At 41.5% G+C, this 18,917-nt stretch overlaps 1 protein-coding gene across 4 annotated transcripts in view; it reads left to right on the top strand.

The window, feature by feature from the left end:
* VMP1 (vacuole membrane protein 1) overlaps positions 1–18,917 on the top strand; it is a 61,610-nt gene that overhangs the window by 7,904 nt on the left and 34,789 nt on the right. For all 4 annotated transcript variants that reach the window (XM_056506934.1, XM_056506937.1, XM_056506935.1 and 1 more), the window contains 4 exons: positions 1,734–1,869; positions 4,104–4,194; positions 5,669–5,779; positions 16,708–16,875. In XM_056506934.1, coding sequence (XP_056362909.1) covers positions 1,734–1,869; positions 4,104–4,194; positions 5,669–5,779; positions 16,708–16,875 — 506 coding nt within the window. The remainder of the gene's footprint in view (positions 1–1,733; positions 1,870–4,103; positions 4,195–5,668; positions 5,780–16,707; positions 16,876–18,917) is intronic.

The raw sequence follows: 18,917 nt of genomic DNA, 5'->3' as shown, positions 1-18,917 counted from the left end.
GTGGTTCACATACATTAAAGCCCCACAAAGCTGACCTGGGTACTAACAGGGACTACAACAACAACAACAACAACAAAAAAAACCCTAAAAAATTAAACTCTGTTGGCTGTGGAAGTCAGGCTGTACAACCCCACCCTTTGGCATTGAAAAGTCAGTTCTTGGTAATAAAAATCTGTTTTACACTGGGACAGATCCAGTTATTAGTCTCCCAATTTTTAGCTGTTCTGTTGAAATTCAGTGTCACTATAATTTATTGGTTTCAGTGATAAATTGCCAACAAAACAGTTTTAACTACTTCACCTCCTGCTTCTCCTCTGTTTTTTCCTACTGGTATGTCTGAAGTAGCCTGGGGTTAATGTTTAGAACTCAAGAAAAATAACCTGAAAACAGTTAATGAAGATTTTTGTGTCACTGCCTAATCCATGCTGTGTAGTAAAGCATGGAAATTTTAATCATCTTTGTTTGTTTCCTGTCAGCTTTGAATGTGCCAGTTCCATATTTAATTAAGTTTTGTAATCAAGTGATTTCTCAAGTTGTGTGCAGTCTTACACCATTGTCTTTTACGACCTTTTACTAAAAACAAGGTCATAAAAACAAGGTTCAAGCATTTTTATTGCACATATTAAACGAAAAAGATTAACTGCATGTTTGTATGTATGGAACAAATTAAAGCCTTTTACTTAAAGACTTAAATCATTCTGTAACTCTGAGGGAATGTGGATGTTCTTCAGTATTGGCCAGGGTTTCTGTTAGTTCATCTTAAGCAAGTGATTTTACAGCTAAGGAATACAAAATTAAGTAGGCTGGGTGACTAATAAGACCTGCAATTTTTATGTAAATATCAGCATCTGATAAGGCAAATATTTCATGTACTGGAGTAAGACTGAAATAATACATCTTGGGTTACAATATGCTGGAGATCAGATAAGATTAATATTTTAAATGCAACAGCTTTTTAAAAATGTAAAATGTATTATTACAATGCAAAATAGAATACATGTGTTGTGACTGTGTAGTAAGTGATGTTTAAACAAGTTTGGTGTCTCTTTGGATACAAGTGTATTTGTTTCATTGTTTACTGGTATTACTTTTTAAATCTTATTCCAGATTTCCTTTTCTTTAAAAGTTTAAAAATCATTACAACCTTTGAACAAGCTATTCTCCTTGAAAAAACCAGCTTAGGTTATTGTGAGCACAGAGTAACACCTTGGTTAGAAAAGCCTTTTTGTGAGCAGGGCCTGGCTGGGTGTAAGCTCAGTCCCAGGCAGGGCTGTGCTCCAAAATCAGCTCCTTTGTACAGGAGGAGTTTGGGAGAAGCTGGGAGGGCAGGTGCTCCTCTCCAGTTACACCCTGGCTGAGGGGGAGAAGGAGCACGTGTAATTCCATCCTCTGCAGGCAGGAATAGCTGTGCTGGGAAAGAACCAGCTCAGAATTTCAGAGGGAAATGTCCCTGCAGCAGGTGCTCAGGTCATGTTTGTCTTGGGGTGCTGGCTGCTTGCCCTGCAGAAAAACTGCTGGAGGTGCCAGCCTGGGGCACTCTGGGAGCAAACCACTGCATTCCTTGGATGTCATCTCATCAGCAAATGCTTTGGGATCAGGAGAAAAGATAACTGAGAGCTCACAAATTGGAAAAAAAAAAAGAAAATCTGTGTATTTTTGGGTGGGTAGCACCTGACCTGCCAGCCTGTGCTTTTACTTTTCTTTCTTTTTTTTCTTTTTCTTTTCCTTTGCAGATTCCTCGATGTTGAGCGAGCGGAAGCGAAGGGAGCGAGAGGAGAGGTTGAATATTGTACTGTGGAAAAAACCGCTTGTTACCTTGCAGTATTTTTGCCTGGAAACTCTAATAAACTTGAAGGAATGGACCATAAAGTAAAGATCATTTCTTTAACTTCTACTAAGCGTTCTGGGCAAACCCATGCTCTGATTCAGTAGGTCATTCTGACATCTCACTTTCCCTGATGATTCACAACTTGAAAACTGTTTTTTTTTCCAGAGAACATGTGTATTTTTGTCCCTTAAAGGTGGTTGCTGGAACATCCCACACTTGTAGCCTTCTGCTTAATTTACATAAGTGCAGCAAGGTGCTTGAGGGAGAAAATGGCCAAGTGCCTTTCTGAAGAGTTGATTATTGCAATTTAAGAGTGGGACAGTGTTTAGGGATCCTTAAGGCTGCAGTGTTAAGCACTGACCTAATGCAGGTGTTGGTATCACTGAGTAATCTTCAAATAGCTCATCCAGGGCAGAGGTCAGGGTTCTGTGGAGCTTGCAGGGATGTTTATGATCCTGTAAATGAAGCTTATTTGCTTCTCTGTGGGCCTTTTTACAGCAGGAAATGATTTATTAAAGCACTTTCCCTGAGTGTTATTTTCACACTGGATTAAACCAGCTTTTATTCCAGTGAGAGAATTTGTGAGGAGCAGTCCTGCCATTCCCTGCTAGTGCTGAAATGCAGGGCCAGTTCTTAAGGCACCAGGCCTGGGGGTTTAGGCTGCCAAAACATGAGTACAGTTGGCAGTGAAAATGCCAAGAGCAGCAGCCATCCAGTGCTGTGTTGGTAACTGGGCTCTGTAAACTGAGTTTACAGAGCTTTTCCCAGTCAGGAGGAGGATCTGATGTCACCTTGGGTGACTCCAGCTGTTGGGCTGCTCCTCAGGGCTTTGCTCACTCCCCCTCTGGGCTAGGCTGGAGGTGCTGGTTCAGATTTACTGACTGAAACTCCTGTTTACCATTTTCTTTTGAAATTATTTGTATGAAAAATGCCAGGTTTATGTAGTGTAGCCTTAATTCCCTTCTACACCCCCCAAAAAATGAACCCCCCAAGCCTATTTATTTTATTATGTGCATTCTTTCAGCTACCATTAGGAATTGTCTGTGAGAATTGTTTTATTGGGTCTGACATCTGTAATTTCTGACAATCTCCAAGCATTTATTCAAACTAAGCAGAAAAAACATTTGAGGATTTATTTTAAGACCTCAAATCTTCTTTGGCTTCCTAGACATCCAATTCAGTTACAGATAGCAGTTGCTTCCTCTGCTGAGCAGCACATTCAGTTGTCTGGCACTCCCCTGACAGAATCTTTACAGAAAATAACCCTGACTATTACAAGCTATTAAGTTGAGACCTCAGATTGACTTTTAATGATCTCCTGTGTTCTATTGCATAAATTGTGTTTTGAATGACAATCATTTGAAAATTCAGTTGTCATACTAATGTAAGCAGCACGAACTTTAATTTTAAAATATTTTGAGTGCTCTTTTCAGTTTGCTTAATATGAAATATTTGTGACTGTTTTCCTGTATTATGCCTCACATTTCTATCTTTCTGTCTAAGTAGATAAGTTATGTTCATAATTTGCTATTATAGTCTGGGAATTTTAAGTGATGCTAGGACTAGCTTTTTTTTTATATCATTAGGTGACAATATGATAGTGTTTTCTGGAAAATAATAAATGTATTTGCTAGTCTACTATGTGTGGCCACATACACATCAAGCAGGAAAAAAAAACCAGTAAAATGAAACATGCTCAAAAATTATTTGGTAGCAAATTATTTTGAAAAATACATTTCTCCCTTTACTCATCTAATGCTTCAAAGTTACCTAAAATATATTTATTAAATTTGGAGCTTAATTTTAATAGATAAGGGGAACAAAATAATGTAAAGATTTGTTCCTGTGACTGTCACTGTGGTTCTGCCCAGCAGCACAGTTGGAAATCTGAATTCCACCCAGCTTGTCCTTGCCCAGGGCCAGAGCAGGGCTTTGCTCTGTGCTTGGCCACAGCTGCTTCTCAGGGCCTGGGTCTGACTCTTGGCTCCAGAAGCTGAATTGTTTTTGGCTTGTGTTTGTTTTCAGACAGTTACTTTGGTTTTTTTAATTAAAGAAAAAATAAAATATGCATGGCTGAACTTTGATCTCGTTTGACAGCGACGTGGAGATTTTTCCCTAAAGAGTAAAGGCTCCCCAGATATTTCCCTGGGAGGTTTCCACTGCTGCCATTGTCCCTGCTGAGCACATCCAGGCAGCCCCAGTCCCCAGAGGTAACTGAGTGCTTTGAAATGCATGTTTCATGGTGAAAAGCCCTAATTTGCCATTTGTGTTTAAGATTGTGGCGGCGGCGAGGGGCGCTGGTGTGTGTGTTGCTGGCCCTGGCAGTGCTCACAGCCATGTACTACATCGAGGGAACACACCAGCAGGTACCACCTCTGCTTCCTGCCCCCTCCCTTCCCTCTGCTGGGAATTGGATCAACTGTGCTGGGACCTTCATTAACTTATAAAGCATCATTCAAACTGCCCATTACTATTTTGTTTCTCAAGTCGTGACTGCTCTCTTGGGTGTGCATGAGTTGTTTCAGAGGTGGGGAGGGATGAGCTGTGCTGTTTGATCTGTTCTGGTGGATCTGGAGATGTCTCATCTATCCCTGGGTGCTGCAGCACTCCTTCACAGCTGCTGTCAGCAAGATTTTAATAGATTTTAATAGCCCCTGAGGGGAAATGTCACCCTGAGTCGTGGCAGAGCTTCATGTTCCCAAGAAATGATTCTTGTGTTTCTGTGGAAGGGGTTCCTGCCCTGCCAGGCCAGGCACATATAGAGATATAAAATGATTTCATGGTTCAAATTCTGGTTCTGGTTCTGTGATGCTTCTCATTGTTTGCAGATGGTTGTTTAAAGGCTTTGTGGAGCTTTGGTGAACACAAAGCCTGGTGCTTTTGCAGCACTGGGAGTGTAAGACATGACTTAAGCTTAGTGATGGTGCTGTCTGCACCTTTCCCTTCCCCATTTCTCTTGGAGTTTCAGATTTTTCTGGAGGAGAGAGAGCCCTTTTAAAAACCAGTTCCAGCTGATGTCACAGCTCTGAAATGAGCAGGTTCCCAGTTCCAGAGAACTTGCTTCCATCCCTCCTGCTGTGGTGTGGCACTGCCTGAGGGATCTGCAGTTCTGGAACCCAAGTCCTGACTTGCCAGGTTTCCTTGAGCCTGCTGGGAGGAGACCTGATCCTCTGGGACTGCTGAGGGCAGTGTCACCCTCAGGTGACAGCAGCTCCCTGTTTAGGAGGTGTCACTTGGCATTTTCAGGATGTTTTGTGCCCTGGCAGCTTGGAGCCTGGGTAAGAATGGTGTAAACTTCACCTTGCTGCTCTTGGTCCATGGATGGTGTCAAGTAGTGTCCAGAACTTGCTGTGACTTCCCCACATCCCTCATTTCTGGGTGCAGCACACAACCAGCATTTCAGGGTTTTCTTAAAAGTAACAAACCTGCTGCTCACTGCTCCAAGATACAACATCCAACAGACTCACTGGCAGTGCAGCTGATTTTATTCCTTTATTTAAACTGTTCAGACAATTCCCTGAGCTGTCTGGGCTCTACTTGACACTGTCTGGGAGCTGCTCCTCATGAGCCTGTTCTGGATTTCAACCTCCTACTATTGAACCTGAATTTCCATCTATCTCCTTGGAAACTTGCTGATTCCAAGATGTGGGGAGTTTTTCTTTTGAAAGTGCACTGCTTCCTCTATATGTCTGTGCTGTTACTGTAATAAATTGCAAATAGAAGTATTTAGGAGTTGCTATAATCCACATAAATGTCTGTGTTAGCTTGTAGCTTAATTTTTCTGCCTTGGAGAGATCAAAATTTAATTTTTTTTTCTTTTTTGTGACTTTCCTTGCTCAGTATGTGCGGTACATGGAGAAGAAGTTCTTCTGGTGTGCCTACTGGGTAGGATTGGGCATTCTCTCCTCTGTTGGGCTTGGAACAGGTCTCCACACCTTTCTGCTCTACTTGGTAAGGATATTTCCACACCATGTCCTTTCTGAAATGAGTACTTTAATTGTTGCATATTTTAAGAGGTGACTAGATAATTTTCTTCAATTTCTAAACATTAAATACATCTAAAGTTGGTGCTCTGTTGAATGCTGTTCATGTTCTATTCTGTAGTTTGCAAGCTCTGTTTGTTGAGCTGTGGATATTGGCCTGCTGTTGGTTAATCCTCACTTTGAAACAATGAGCCAAATCTACAAGCTCTATCCTCTAATCTCCTCATTTAAATGAAGCCTGTTCAACTGTGTGCAGCTCAAGTGTTTCCATTTAAAATTTTTCAGAGTATTTTTTTAGTAGTTTAAAATGATCATTTTTCTAACTGAAGCCACCAAAACAGGCAGCTGGTTTAAAGTTCAGTCTGTATTAATTTTGCTTTAAAAAGAATAGCAAGAACAATGTTTTTCTATGAAGATAAAATATGAAAATTTGCATGATGTTGTTTATCTCAGCTTAGCTATGAAAGTCAGGGAAATGTTTGGGTGTGTTTTGCTTTTGGCCATTGGATTAGTTCCTGGGTTATGAAACCACTGTCCTGGATTCAAGAAAAGGATTCATGGCCACAAAATAATTAAAACCAGTTCATGCAACAAATGTCATCTTGTATTTGGAACAATTACAGATGTTTACTTTCAGAGCTGCTTTAATCATTAACAATAACACAGAAAGCACTACAAGAAACTCCTGCCTGTCCCCCCAGCAGGGCAGTGCCTGGGAGATGGAAAGGCATGGGATGAGCAGCCTCAGATTTACTCTGAGTGCAGCTTCTGTCCTAAAGATTGTGGAAGGAATTTCTGCTAAACAAAACCAAGTTTGTGCATTGAGCACTGTCAGACCCCAGGCCACTCCAAGATGATTTTGGCACATGAAATCTTCCTAAGACAGCACCTCTTCTTTACTTAAAGGAGATGGAACCTTTGTTTTTACTTTATATTTAAAAATCAAAGTTCTAAATTACTTTAATGTAGAAAAATTCAATTCCATAATGCATCACTTTGATTATCCTGTGGGATATGTGAACCTTGTGGAGGTACTTAGGCCATGACCTGAGCTGACACTGAAATAATTTATAGAAAATGCAACTTCTCAGTTAGTATATCAATGTAAGTTATGTTGGGTGTTTGTATCAGTCTTCCAAAGATTACAGGGATGTGTCACCCAGGAAAAGAAATTGAGTTTGATATTGTTAGGGAAGGTATTGATTTGGAACATAAAAGGGAAGGCTTGGTGTAACTTTGTTAGGAGGGGGAATCAGACTGAATAGATTACACTGAGTAAATTTCATTGAGGGAATTCTGTGAGGGCAGTGAGTGTGGGAACAACAAGAAGCCAGGATTTGTTTCTCTTGTTTTTTCTCCTGAGCAAGAGGTAGTGATTAGCATGTTCTGCTCAGGTCAATTAGCACCTCCTGGTTACTGTCAGAGCACCTCGTGGTTTACACCTCGGTGGAAGCCCGCGGTTGTTGCCACTAGATGGCAGAGGGAGTGTAAGAACAGCAGCTCCTGCCCTGCCGAGCCCTGTTTGCTTTCTGAGTGGCTGAACTGTTAATATTCTTATCACTGCAGCTGTACCAGCAAGGTGTACATGGAATTTGTTATCACTGTAGTAAAACAGTGCTTGATACCTGCTCAGTGTGAGAGGGAACAAGGAGTACTGACATGAGGCTGCTGCTGCAGCTTTCAGGGGTGAACTCTTTCACAGTGGTGTGCTGGATTTAACCCATCTGGAAACAACGCAATTAGAAGCTCCAGCTCTCAAAGGGAGGAGTTGTAACTATTTTGCTTTGTTATTTGTACAGCAATTCCCTCTAAAAGTAGAAATATGACACATTAATTTGGGCTCTCAATATTAACTTGTGCATTACCATTGATCTACTTTTTATGTTCCATATACTTTAATTACATTTCTTCATAATGGTAAAACTTATTCTTCTATTGACTCAAAGAAATTAAAAGTTACAAAACAAATCCTCCCCTGCTTTATTGCCTGGATTTGCTGGCAATAGAGAATAGACCCAGTAAGTGCTTTCAAATTGCTTTTAATTAATTGCTCATTTTAAAGCTGTATGTACAGGGAGATTGTTGGGAATGCAATTACATGCTGGGAGAACAATGCCCTTGGGCCCACCCATGTGGTGCTGAGCCCTGCTGGGACTTGCAGCATTGTCTGTGCCACTGAGGGCACGTGGAGGAATTGATGGCATGTAGGCACCTGCTCAGGCTCCTCCAGCTGTCCCACAGGTGCATCTGCATTAAATCCACTGGATTATCCATTTACTGGATATGGCCATTCCCTAGCACTGGGCAGGCCCTGCAAGTGGTTATGCAATGGCTGCAGTACATGAATGGCTCTGATGTTTGCTTTCCCTGGCCTGCTTAGCTGTTTTTCCAGTGTTGAAAGCTGTCATTTGTCTGGATCCTTCAGAGCATCTCTCACCAGCTGCTTTTTGGAGCTGCATTCCAGTGCCAGGAGAGATCCCGGGGTTAGCTGAGAAGAGAGTGCTTGGAAACAGTTTGCTAAAAGTAGAATTTAAAGCAGCCTCAGCGTGGGAGGGGTGTTGCTGCCTCAGAATCATTTCAGTTCACATCTGATTTGGGATTTTTTTGGTCACCAATCCTTGGTACTCGAGGGGCAGGTCGAGGTGTCAGTTTGATACCAGGCTTTTAATTGCTGCTCCTGTGATTAGAGAACTTTCTAGATGTTAGGAAGGGCCTGAATATTATCTGATGTGTCAGTTCCTTTAATGCTGCTTCCTCAGTTGTTGCCAGCCCTGGATGTAAAATCTGACATGGTTTTTTGGGAAACAATTCTCGTGCTGCACTTGGCACTGAGCACAGAGCAGATCTTCAGTGCAGGAACAGGGAAGCAAGCCACTCTTCCAAGAATCCTTTCCATTCTGACACTTTCAAAACAAGTCTGCTGGCTTATTTTCCTGAAGCCCATTAAAGGTTTTTTCACAATTCTTTAAAAACAACCCTTAAAAATAGTAATCATGATGTGGTTCTGTAGGAAGTAAAACTATTATGATTAATGACTCTAAATACTGGTTTTAGCAGCACATGGCTTTTTGCTCTGTCCCGAGATGTTTTCTGTTGGTGGTAGATGAAAATATGAACAGCATGAATCACCTCAATACCAGCAGAGGATGGCTGAGGGTAACTCTGGAGGAATTTTTGGTGTTTGTACATCTCTGAAAGATCTTTGACAATGAATGAATGAGGTGGCAGTGCCGGAGGGCTGAGAAGCAGGGGACAGTAGGTGGAGTGCTGGGCTGGGATCATGGGCTGAGCCATCCCCACCCAACATTCTGCCTCGTGCTTTGGTTTCACTTCAGCTCTGAAAAACGGATTGTCAAAGACATGGCCCAAAAAAAAGTGCTTGAAATGGATTGTCAAAGATGTGGCCCAAAAAAATGTGCTTAAAACGAGTGCTTGAGTGTGTCCCCTGTCCCTGGGGATGTGAAATCCCTGAAGGGATGAATGGCACCAAATTCCTCACAGCTCAAAAGCTCAGGGTGAGCTCTGGCTGTTTGCATTGTTGGTGTTTTTGTTGCTTAAATGTAAATTTTTTTTGTGGCTGCTGGAGCCGAGGGGGCAAAGCTGAGGGGGTTTGTGCTGGTGGCCTGGCCCTGGGCGAGCACAAACAGGAAATGTGAGCTACAATAGCAATGGCTGTGCCGAGCTCCAGCCCGGATATTTCAGCTGGAATATGTGAGTTTGTCAGGAATTCTTACAGGGCTGCTCGGCAGCAGAGTGGAAGAGGGCACAGCTAAAATAAAAAAGTGCAGAAATGTTCTTTAAAGAGAAAAGAGAGTCAGAAAGGCAGTGCCTTTACAGCCAGTGCTGCCCTGAGAGAGCCAGGCTGGGTTAGTCTGGCTCTGAGGGCTCAGCATCTCACTTTCATTCTGAATTGGTTCCCCTCACCCAGGGTCACACTCTGGCCTCCACAAACAGTCACAGTTTGCAGCTGAAATGAGCCCTGTGTTGGCCCTGCCCAAACTGGTTTAGGTTAGAATTTGAAGGTTTAAAAGCCAGACACTTGTGCAATAATGAGTCCATTATCTTGGAAAAAAAAAGATGTTGGTGGTGTAAATAATTTAAAAAAAAACAAACCCACACAAATAAACGGTTTCCTGTCAGGACTACTGAAAGGTTTTTTAAGTCAAACCTAATTCCTTTTAGTTCTCTTGTGCCAGGAGCTGAGCTTGTAAAAGGACTCGATAAAAATTACTAAAGTCCTTCTTAAAAGAGAAGCTCACAAAATAGGACTTACTCTACTTTTATGAAGTAGAGAGAATAATTCAGAAATCCACACAACTTACTCTCTTTTTGTTTTCTCCATTTATTTCCTCGTGACTAACCCAGGAGTATTTTCATAGTAATTATCAGCTTCAGGAGAGGTTTTGCTCTTTTCACGCAGATCATTCAAAACTATTGTGAATAACCCAGAAAACGAATGTTCAGTGTGTAAAGGAAAAAGTGAGGAACAAAGGCTGAGCTGCCTCAGCCAGGTGGGAGGTGCAGCATTGCTCCCCTTCCCAGCCTGAATTCTTTTTGTGAAGTGAGGTGTTCATTTCCAGCCTCACTGTTCACCAATTCACACGTCAACTTGCAAGCCTAAAACAAAGGAAATAAAAAAGGGTTCTGTCTAATACCTGTGCTCACATTACTGCTATTGAATTGCTGAGGTGGTTGGAAGAAAAATACGTGGAGGGTGCAGAAGGCAAAAATTAATTCTAAAATAAGTTGAAATGGAGCCTGTTTGTATGAGGGTCGTTTTTGTCGTTTCCTCTGTCATTTGTTTCTTTCCTGTCTTTAAACTACTTCCTCCAGCTGTCCTAAGCTTTCTGCAATGAACTGAAATACCCTGGAATATGTGAATCAACATAAAACTTTGTTAAAAGTCACTTTTGCAATTATCTCATCAGAAATTCCTGCTTATATCACACCTGGGCTTTCTTCTGCTTGAAACTGCAGGATTGATATTAATAATGCACTGATGAACTGGGAGGGTCTGAATTAACTGGACACTGCTGCTAAATCAGTTGTACAGTCTGGTTTTTCCTTAAACCTTCTGGTGGCTTGCTTGCATTTTAAAAATCTGAGATGAGAAGTGATGTTTTCAAAGAGACAAACGTTCATTTAAAGTCTTGGTCCCTCTGAGTGCTCCTGTTGTGTTGGATGCCTGTAGATATGTACAGAGAGTGAAGCCAGCACTGCTGGCTGAGGTCAGACTGTGCAAGAACAGTCCCGGGGTGATGGAGGAGTTAATGGGATGGTGGAGGAGTTAATGGGATGATGGCTGCACCCTTTTCTTCCTCCTGAAGGTTGATGGACTTTACCTTTTAGAAGCTGACGCCCTGTTTTCATTATCTGCTCTCCACTTCCTTAACGTTTGTTCTGTCAGCTTTCTGCCGGGAGGGCACGTTGTGCTCTCTCCTCATTTGTCTCTTGGAGTTTCTACGTTTTTTTGTTGGTTTTTAGTTTTGATTTTTTTTTTTTTTTTATGCACAGCCTGAACTTTATACCTTTCATGTCCTGCTTCCTGGAGCAGCTTGAAAATAACGATAATTGAGCAGAACAGTCTCTAATTGGAGATTCTAAAGCCAATCACCACCGCTGGTGGCAATTTGAATAGACACAGAGGTTTGTTCTTCAGAAATGAGTGGATGGCTAGGGAAGGGCAAGGGGAGAACAGTGACACAGCATTTTATTATTTTATTAATGATTTTCTGTCAGCAGCAAAAGATAAACTTGAATTTTTGCAATTGTGCCTCCCCCTCTGTGTTCCTATAGAAAGTAATGTAGCCACAGCCTTAAAAAAAATATCTGCTTTTTATGTTACTCCTTAGAGCAGCATTGTGGCCCTTCACACAGGCGCTGGTGCCATGTGCTGCTCCCTCGGTGGCTCTTGTTTAGTCAAATTCAGAGTTTGTGGCCATCATTTGGAATTTCCAGCAGCTCCGCTCTGCAGGGCAAGGCTTGGCTGAAGTGGGAATAGAAACTTAACCACAGCCACGTGAGTGTAAAATTAAAGCACAGCTTGAAAGGCTGTGAAGGTCTCCTAAACCCAGCCCTGAGCACTTGGTGGATGTTTGTGTCACTTGAGGATGCTCTAGGTACAGGATCCTTCATTCCCAGCCCGAGTTCCAGCCAGCACCACATACCAGACGTTATAAAATCATGAGACATTTTAATCTGGTAACACAGACAGACAGACAAACTGCACATATTTACCAGCCACCTCCAGACCAAGCTTCTCCCTCTTAATCACACAGCAGTTCTCTCTGTGGCTAGTTGTCCACTGCTCTCAGAGATAAAAAGGATGCTGTGACTGTGGTGTGACTTTCTGGAGAGGTGTAATGACTTGGTGGATAAGTATGGGATGAGTCGTGGCCTGGGGCACCACTCAGAGGATGTTTCCCATGAGAAGCAAGCTTTTATTTTTCCAATTTATCTCCATCAGATACATCATGACGTGTTCCCCCCTGTGCAAAGGCTGAGTCTTGGACCCAGTGTGAAAAGTAGAGTATCCATGGAGGAAAACAGATTTTTAGTGCATTAAGTTCAGCAAGGAGTTCAGGGTAATATTTTTCTTGCTGGCAGACATATCACTTTTCTTTGAGAAATGTTTCTAAATTAAAGCCAGTCTAAAATTATGTCTTCCCCCAAAATAAAAGGTTAAAATTAGATGTGGTTGTTCTTGTATCACTTGAGCAGCCTGGCTGTTCTGTGAAGGGACATGTGAGAAACCAACACTTGATACAGGATTTGTTTGGAGCTTTAATTGACTTCCCAGTCCAGGTGCTCAGAATGATTAATAATGTGAAAATATGATTCATTTTTAATTGGATATTCACTCACTTTTCCTTATGGTAAAGACTTTCTGCTGTAAGAATTATACAGATCAGCATGTTTTTAAGGATTTCAGCTCTTGATATTTTTTTACATGTGGCTGCTGTCTCTTTCTACTTCCACAGATGAGTTTCCAAGCATCATTTATAGATAAAAAGATTTTTACTTTCTAGAAATTTCATAATACATCACTTTAAGTGACTTATTTCTGTTCCATTCCAACTTGGGTGCCTTCAATCACTGGAATAAAACTCCTTTGAAGGCCCCTGAGTTCAAGAGTTCGAAGTTACCTTCTCTGCGACATTGGGGTTGTGCAGACAGGAATTTCCAAACTCCCCTGAACTGCTGTTGCTAAGAAATAGATTTATGTTGAGTTCATCTCGATGAGCAAATCTTGTCTTGTTTGATTTGCAAATGGTACAGATATTTCTAACACATCACATTCCAGCCTGACCACAGGCTCCTTCTGGTCGTCAGCAGTGGCAAGCGAATGTTTCTCACCCGAGTCAGCAGAATGCTTCTCAATTTCTCCTCTGCTGTCCATTGCTGGTGCCTCCTGCAGCTTAAAAAAAAAAATCACTGGAAGAGGGTGAGGGAAAACCAGTTGGTATGGAGCTTACATGCCTTGAGTTTCAGTGACTTTTCCTGGTTTGGCAAAGATCATCTCCAAATCACCCAGGATTAGTGTTTGGTGTGGTGGGGTTTGAAGCAGTTTTGTCCTTTCCAAAGGTAGAGCTGCAGTCACAGTCCAAGGGGGACATCTCAGAGGACTTCCCCAAGTGTTGAAACAAACTCAACTACTGCAGGGAGGCAAAACACTCAGTGTTTCCTGTGGCCTCACACAGAGCAGGAGGAGGAGGAGAGGGTGGAGGAAGTGTTATTTGTGAAGAGGATTAGAAAACTGGATGAGAATGGATCCTCCTGCTTGTAGAGTCAGGGTTTTCCAAAAGTGGCACCTCGAGCCTGTTTGGAGCTGGTTCCTGCTCCACTCTGAGTTAAACCATCACTGAATAAATAATGAACCCCCCAGTCCTCCTGCTCCTCCTCCAGCCCTGTTCAGCCAAGTGTTGTTTGGGGGTGCCTGGAGCCCAGGCTTTGGGGAGCTCCAGAAGCAGATGTTGGGGTGCAGCCCTGGGCCTGGGGCAGTGACCCTGTGACCCACAGGACACCTGGACACAGGAGGAGTACACGGGGCTGCTCGGCTTCCATCCCACCCTTCAGCACTCTGAACCAACCATTTGCATTTTATTCCTCATTCCAGTTCAAATGTGGCTTCTGTGGCTTCCACCACTTCGACTTTTTTCCATTATAGAATTGTTTACATTGCTCTGGGAGAGCTCTGTTTCCTTGGCCTGGCCTTCAGGTGGCCATTTGCAGCTGTTTTATGAAATGCCTTTATTTTTTTATTTTTTTTTCTTTTTCCATTGGCTGCCCCCTGTGAAATTTTTCCTTTTGCAGACATTTGTTGAGATTGGGAGGGCTCTCAACAGGAGGGTTTTGAGGTTGTTCAGCCTCTTGCAGGGTGGCAGCTCTGCTGGGAGAGGCTCCTGCAGCATCTCCAGCTGGGCATTTTGTCCTTGTGTGCTCCCCTGGGATTTCAGGACCTACTTTCTTCCACTTTGGGAAGAAATTTGGGTGATGCTGAAGCCTTGCAAGGGCTGAGGGCTGCTTATCACTGCTGCCAGTAGTGATTAAATTTAAATTTGTCTCTTGCTGTTCTAAACAAGCAGGCTGTAGTTCCTCTGTGCTGTGGTGTTCATTCCAAATTTTGTGGAAGTGAAAGCCCCACCTCTGGATTCTGTATCTCACTGCCTTGGCCTGGAGGGAGCTGAGGGACTGGTCATTTACAACTCAAACAGGGGGAGTTCCCTCCATGCAAATCTGCTTTTCAGGAGAGTTTCACTCAAATTTCTGCAGGTGAAAACCATTCATTTTAGGATGATGGCTTGAGACTATTTTTTTTTTTTTTGTCCAGAGGTAGCTGTGAGACCTAGGGAGGGCCAAGCAGGGGATGGGATTAAATTCTCTAAATTTCAGAGTGAAGGAGGAGGTTCCCAGGTTTGCCATAAATGTGCTTCACAATTTTAGGGATGTTTCAAATGTCTTTGCATCTGCCTTTGATGAGTGAAATAGAGAGATGTGATTTATTTAGCTCTGAAGCTGCTGTGGAGATGATCCTGCTACAGGTAAAGAAGTTTATTGCCATTAGGACCTATAGAAATATTAGTAATAGAAATTATTACTCTTTGGTTCATTCTTGCAGTCTTTCTTCTCCCTTCCATATCAAAATCTCTCTTGTATATAAATTTCTGAATCCCCTCTTACTCAATTTTATTTCATTAAGCCTTTTTCTTCTCCCCAAGAGAGACTGTGCCTCATTTATCATCTCTCAGGTTTTGTATTTCTGCCATCCAAAATACACCCAAGCACTTGGAATGAGTCTCCTGTAAAGCAACAAGGAATAAATAAAAGATTTTTCTTGCTATCAGAGCAGCTTGTCCTTTACCAGTTGCATGCCAGAAGAATGGGTTTATTTTGAATTGTTTGCATATGACAACAGTAGTTGCAGCTGCCATACAGAAAATATAACTGGTATTTTATTTCAACATTGTTAATTCACTGCCACTGAAAAATTCCAGTGTGGATGTCATTGCCTCAGCCCAGTGCTCTGAAATGTTGGTGGTGGGTGAAGCTCATTTACCCAGCAAACCCAGGGGTGATGGAGCTTCCCCTTTTGTGTGGGACCTGCTTGGAATTTCACCCTTTAATGTGCAAATGAAGCTTCTGGGGGCTGCATTTCAAAGGGAGCTCGGGAGCCCCGTGCAGGGCAGGGCTCAGCCCTGTCCCACTTTCCCTCTGTTCTGTAAGAAACTGAGCTCTGATTTTTCTTTTTTTGATTTTTTTTTTTGGGGGGGGGAGGTATATCAAACTCCCTTATGGCTCTAATAAAATGAAAATAAATTAAGATTGTAAATAAAAAAGTAGAAGAAAATTGCTGGCAATATTTCCCAGCACGATGTCAAAACCCATCAAATAATGAATAGCAGAAGTTAAGGATTGAGTCATTTGTTCTGCACTTAATGAAACTTTTAGATTTATTTAAATCTGTGCTTTTACATAAAGACCTCACTTTTATGCAGTAATTTTATTTTTTTTCCCTCCCTCTTCCCTGGACAGTGTTTCCATGACCTTTGTTAAGTGATTGTTTTTTAGCTACAATGTCTGGTGTTCAGATTGTTTGAATTGCTTCTCAATTCTTTTGTATTAAAAATAATGGCAATTCTTTCAGGTTTATAAACTGTGTAGCAGTTCATTCCTTGAATAGAGTTTTATGCTCATTTTATTTGGAGGTCTGTCCAAAAAAATCTTTCAGTGTAAGATGGAGACTTTAATTAATTCAGTTAAATGGTATTTAAATAATGTGTAAGTTTTGAATTACACTTCAAACCATTTTTTTAGCAAAAAGCAGTAAGGTCACTTTCTTGTTTACTCAGAAAAAACAGACACAAATTAAACAAGTGGCTGTTGGAGGAAAATACAGAAGTTAAGAAAGTCTGCTGCAAGATGTCATTAAACCCAGTCATTAAAAAAAAAATCAATATATAATTTAAATGCCTAATCCTCTAAAAGCAGCAGTAGGGAAATCACCTCCTCTAATAAAGCTGTAGGTCATAAATACCTTAAGGGAGAGCATTGTAAAATATTTGAAAATCCCTGTTTTTTTAAAAAAGTAATGATTCTTATTTCTCCTTGGCAACCTTCTAAGTGGCAGGGCAAAAGCTGAAAGGCTCACTAACATTTTAGTGGATCAGAAGAAAGATTTAATTTTTTTAAAAGTACTTTATTAGCTCAACATTGAAATTCAGATGGTCTTAAAATAAACTGCAGCAAACAAGAATTTTACATAAATAACATTATCAGTGGCCAAAGTGAGAAGCACTAAGTTTTAACCAGGGACAAATGGTGTGGAGGGGTGCTAATTTTAATTTTTTTTCTAACTCACATAAAATACAATTAAAATTTCTTTTTTTTTTTTTCCAGGGTCCACACATAGCCTCAGTCACTCTTGCTGCCTATGAATGTAACTCTGTGAATTTTCCTGAGCCTCCTTACCCTGATCAAATTATCTGCCCTGATGAGGAGACAACTGAAGGCTCCATCTCCTTGTGGGCAATCATCTCAAAAGTCAGGCTGGAGGCCTGCATGTGGGTAAGGCTTCTTTAAAAACCTCCAATTTCCATTTGTGCATCTCATTTCTGTGGCCAGCAATAGAGAAAATTTCCTTAATTAGCAAAATAATGATGGGTTACAGTGCCCAAGGTAAGGTGAAAAGTTGCTTTCCTGGTGAACCTTTCAGCCCTGATCATTTTAATGCTTTTTTAATAGTTTATTCCTGGGATATTTTTATGACCTGCAGTGCTGTTTGCTAAATACCAGCAGAAAAATTAAAGGCTTAGTAAATTTTGGGAAGGATGTCTGCACCCCACATCATCTGGCAGCTCTCAGGTCTCAGCAAGAAATAATTCCAAAATTTTGAGCCTGTAACAAGAGTGAAGCTGCAGTTCCTAATCTCACTGCTTGTTCTGGGCTGCATCAGTAAATTGGATTCAATTTTTAAAAATTATTTTCCACATTTTTACATATTTGATCTCTGTTTTTCTGCCTGTTTCCACTTTTCACTGAAAAGCTGACCTGCTTTTCCTGTTGGAGTGAATCAGGGTCTTAGGAAACGCTGTCATTGGAACTTCCTTTCTGTTTTCCTCTTTTTTTTGTTCTCTCTGCAGCTTCTTGTAGAAGTTTAATTTTTGGAGGATTTTGGTCAGCCAGGCTGTATTTTTCATTACATGTAGATAATTTTGAATTGCAGTTTACACAGATGCATCTGCTGTGAACTGCATGCCAAATTAACTTTATTTTGCTGCTGACTTCCTGTCCTAGCTGATGATTTAATTACTAAATTCTTGGTTGTCTAACTCAAATGCAGAGAAAGGAAATTCTAAAAACAGTATCTGATGCCTGCCCTGGTATTCTTTATAAAAGGCAGCTGGTCACTACAATTTTTTAAATAGCAGCAGTTGTGTTAGTTACAAAAATTCCAGTCAGGTTGTGTGAGTTTAGAGACTAAAATCAAAATAGTAACAGAGAAAGTGGACTCACAGCCCTGTCAAAAAGCAAAGTACAGCTTCAATTTCACTCCTAATGAAAAACCAGAATTGTCTGAATGTTAAGTAGCTAAACATGCAAATACTTTCAAGACTACAAGTACATATAAGATTTCTTTTTATTTTCTTCCTCATCCCCCTCTGCCGAAATCTGTTTAATGGAGACGAGCAATAAAAATGGCATTTACAGCTACGTTTCTAGGGTTGCAAAATAAAAATGCAGCTGAGGGTAAACATCTCTTGCTTCATCTGCAGGATGTAAAAGCTGAGCTATGAGGAGAATTAAGTTTAGAAATGAGAGAACAGAGTTGCAGCCTCTGGAATCTCGTGTCCTCCAGAGCAGCCATGAGGGAGAACAAGCAGTGCCTTCGTGTCTGAGTGCCTTGGATTAGATTAGGGAGAGGACAAGGGGATAGGAACATTTGTATCCCACTTTTCCACCCTTTCCCCTCCTTCTTCAAATTCCCTGTCAGCTACCTTTGCTCTGAACTCTGGCTCCTCTGGGTTTTCCCTCGGGAGCATCCTCTGTCTACCAGTGGTGTCTCATGTCATGTTATGCTTTCTTGGAATGTTTCAAGAGTACATAAACACTGCCTGCTAATTTCCTGTAAGCCAAATCAACTTGGCAATTGCTGCTGCTGCTTCCAGAGTGTTTCTTTTGTCCTAATTCCAGCACACTTCTTATGGAAGCTGTGGAAGAGACATATTTTGGATTCTGTCACTCTTAAACTAAATGTCCACTTACCAAAGATAATGGTGACTTCCAGAAAGTGGAAGGATCATCAGAGAACACAAGAAAGTTTTGCAGATCATCCCAGGATGACTTTGCAGGGCTGTGACTCTAAAGCTGCCCAGGCTGAGCGTCCTGTGGGGTGAAATGTGAGGATTTATCTGCACAAAGGTCACAAAACCATCAGCAGCCAACTTCATCTAGAGATTAAAATCATTGCTAGTCCCCAGCAAGTCAGTGATGCCATTCCTGCTGGCAGTGAGTGTTACAAGGATTAAATATCCCTGTGCCCAAGGAATTATTAGGTGGGATGAAAATGATGCTTTTTTTAATCCCTGTAAAAGCTGGCTCCAGCAGCC

This window comes from Oenanthe melanoleuca, chromosome 19, assembly GCF_029582105.1.
Source record: "Oenanthe melanoleuca isolate GR-GAL-2019-014 chromosome 19, OMel1.0, whole genome shotgun sequence".
Lineage (NCBI taxonomy): Eukaryota > Metazoa > Chordata > Aves > Passeriformes > Muscicapidae > Oenanthe > Oenanthe melanoleuca.
Note: the sequence above shows the minus strand (reverse complement) of the source record. Positions and strands in the feature narration are given on the sequence as shown.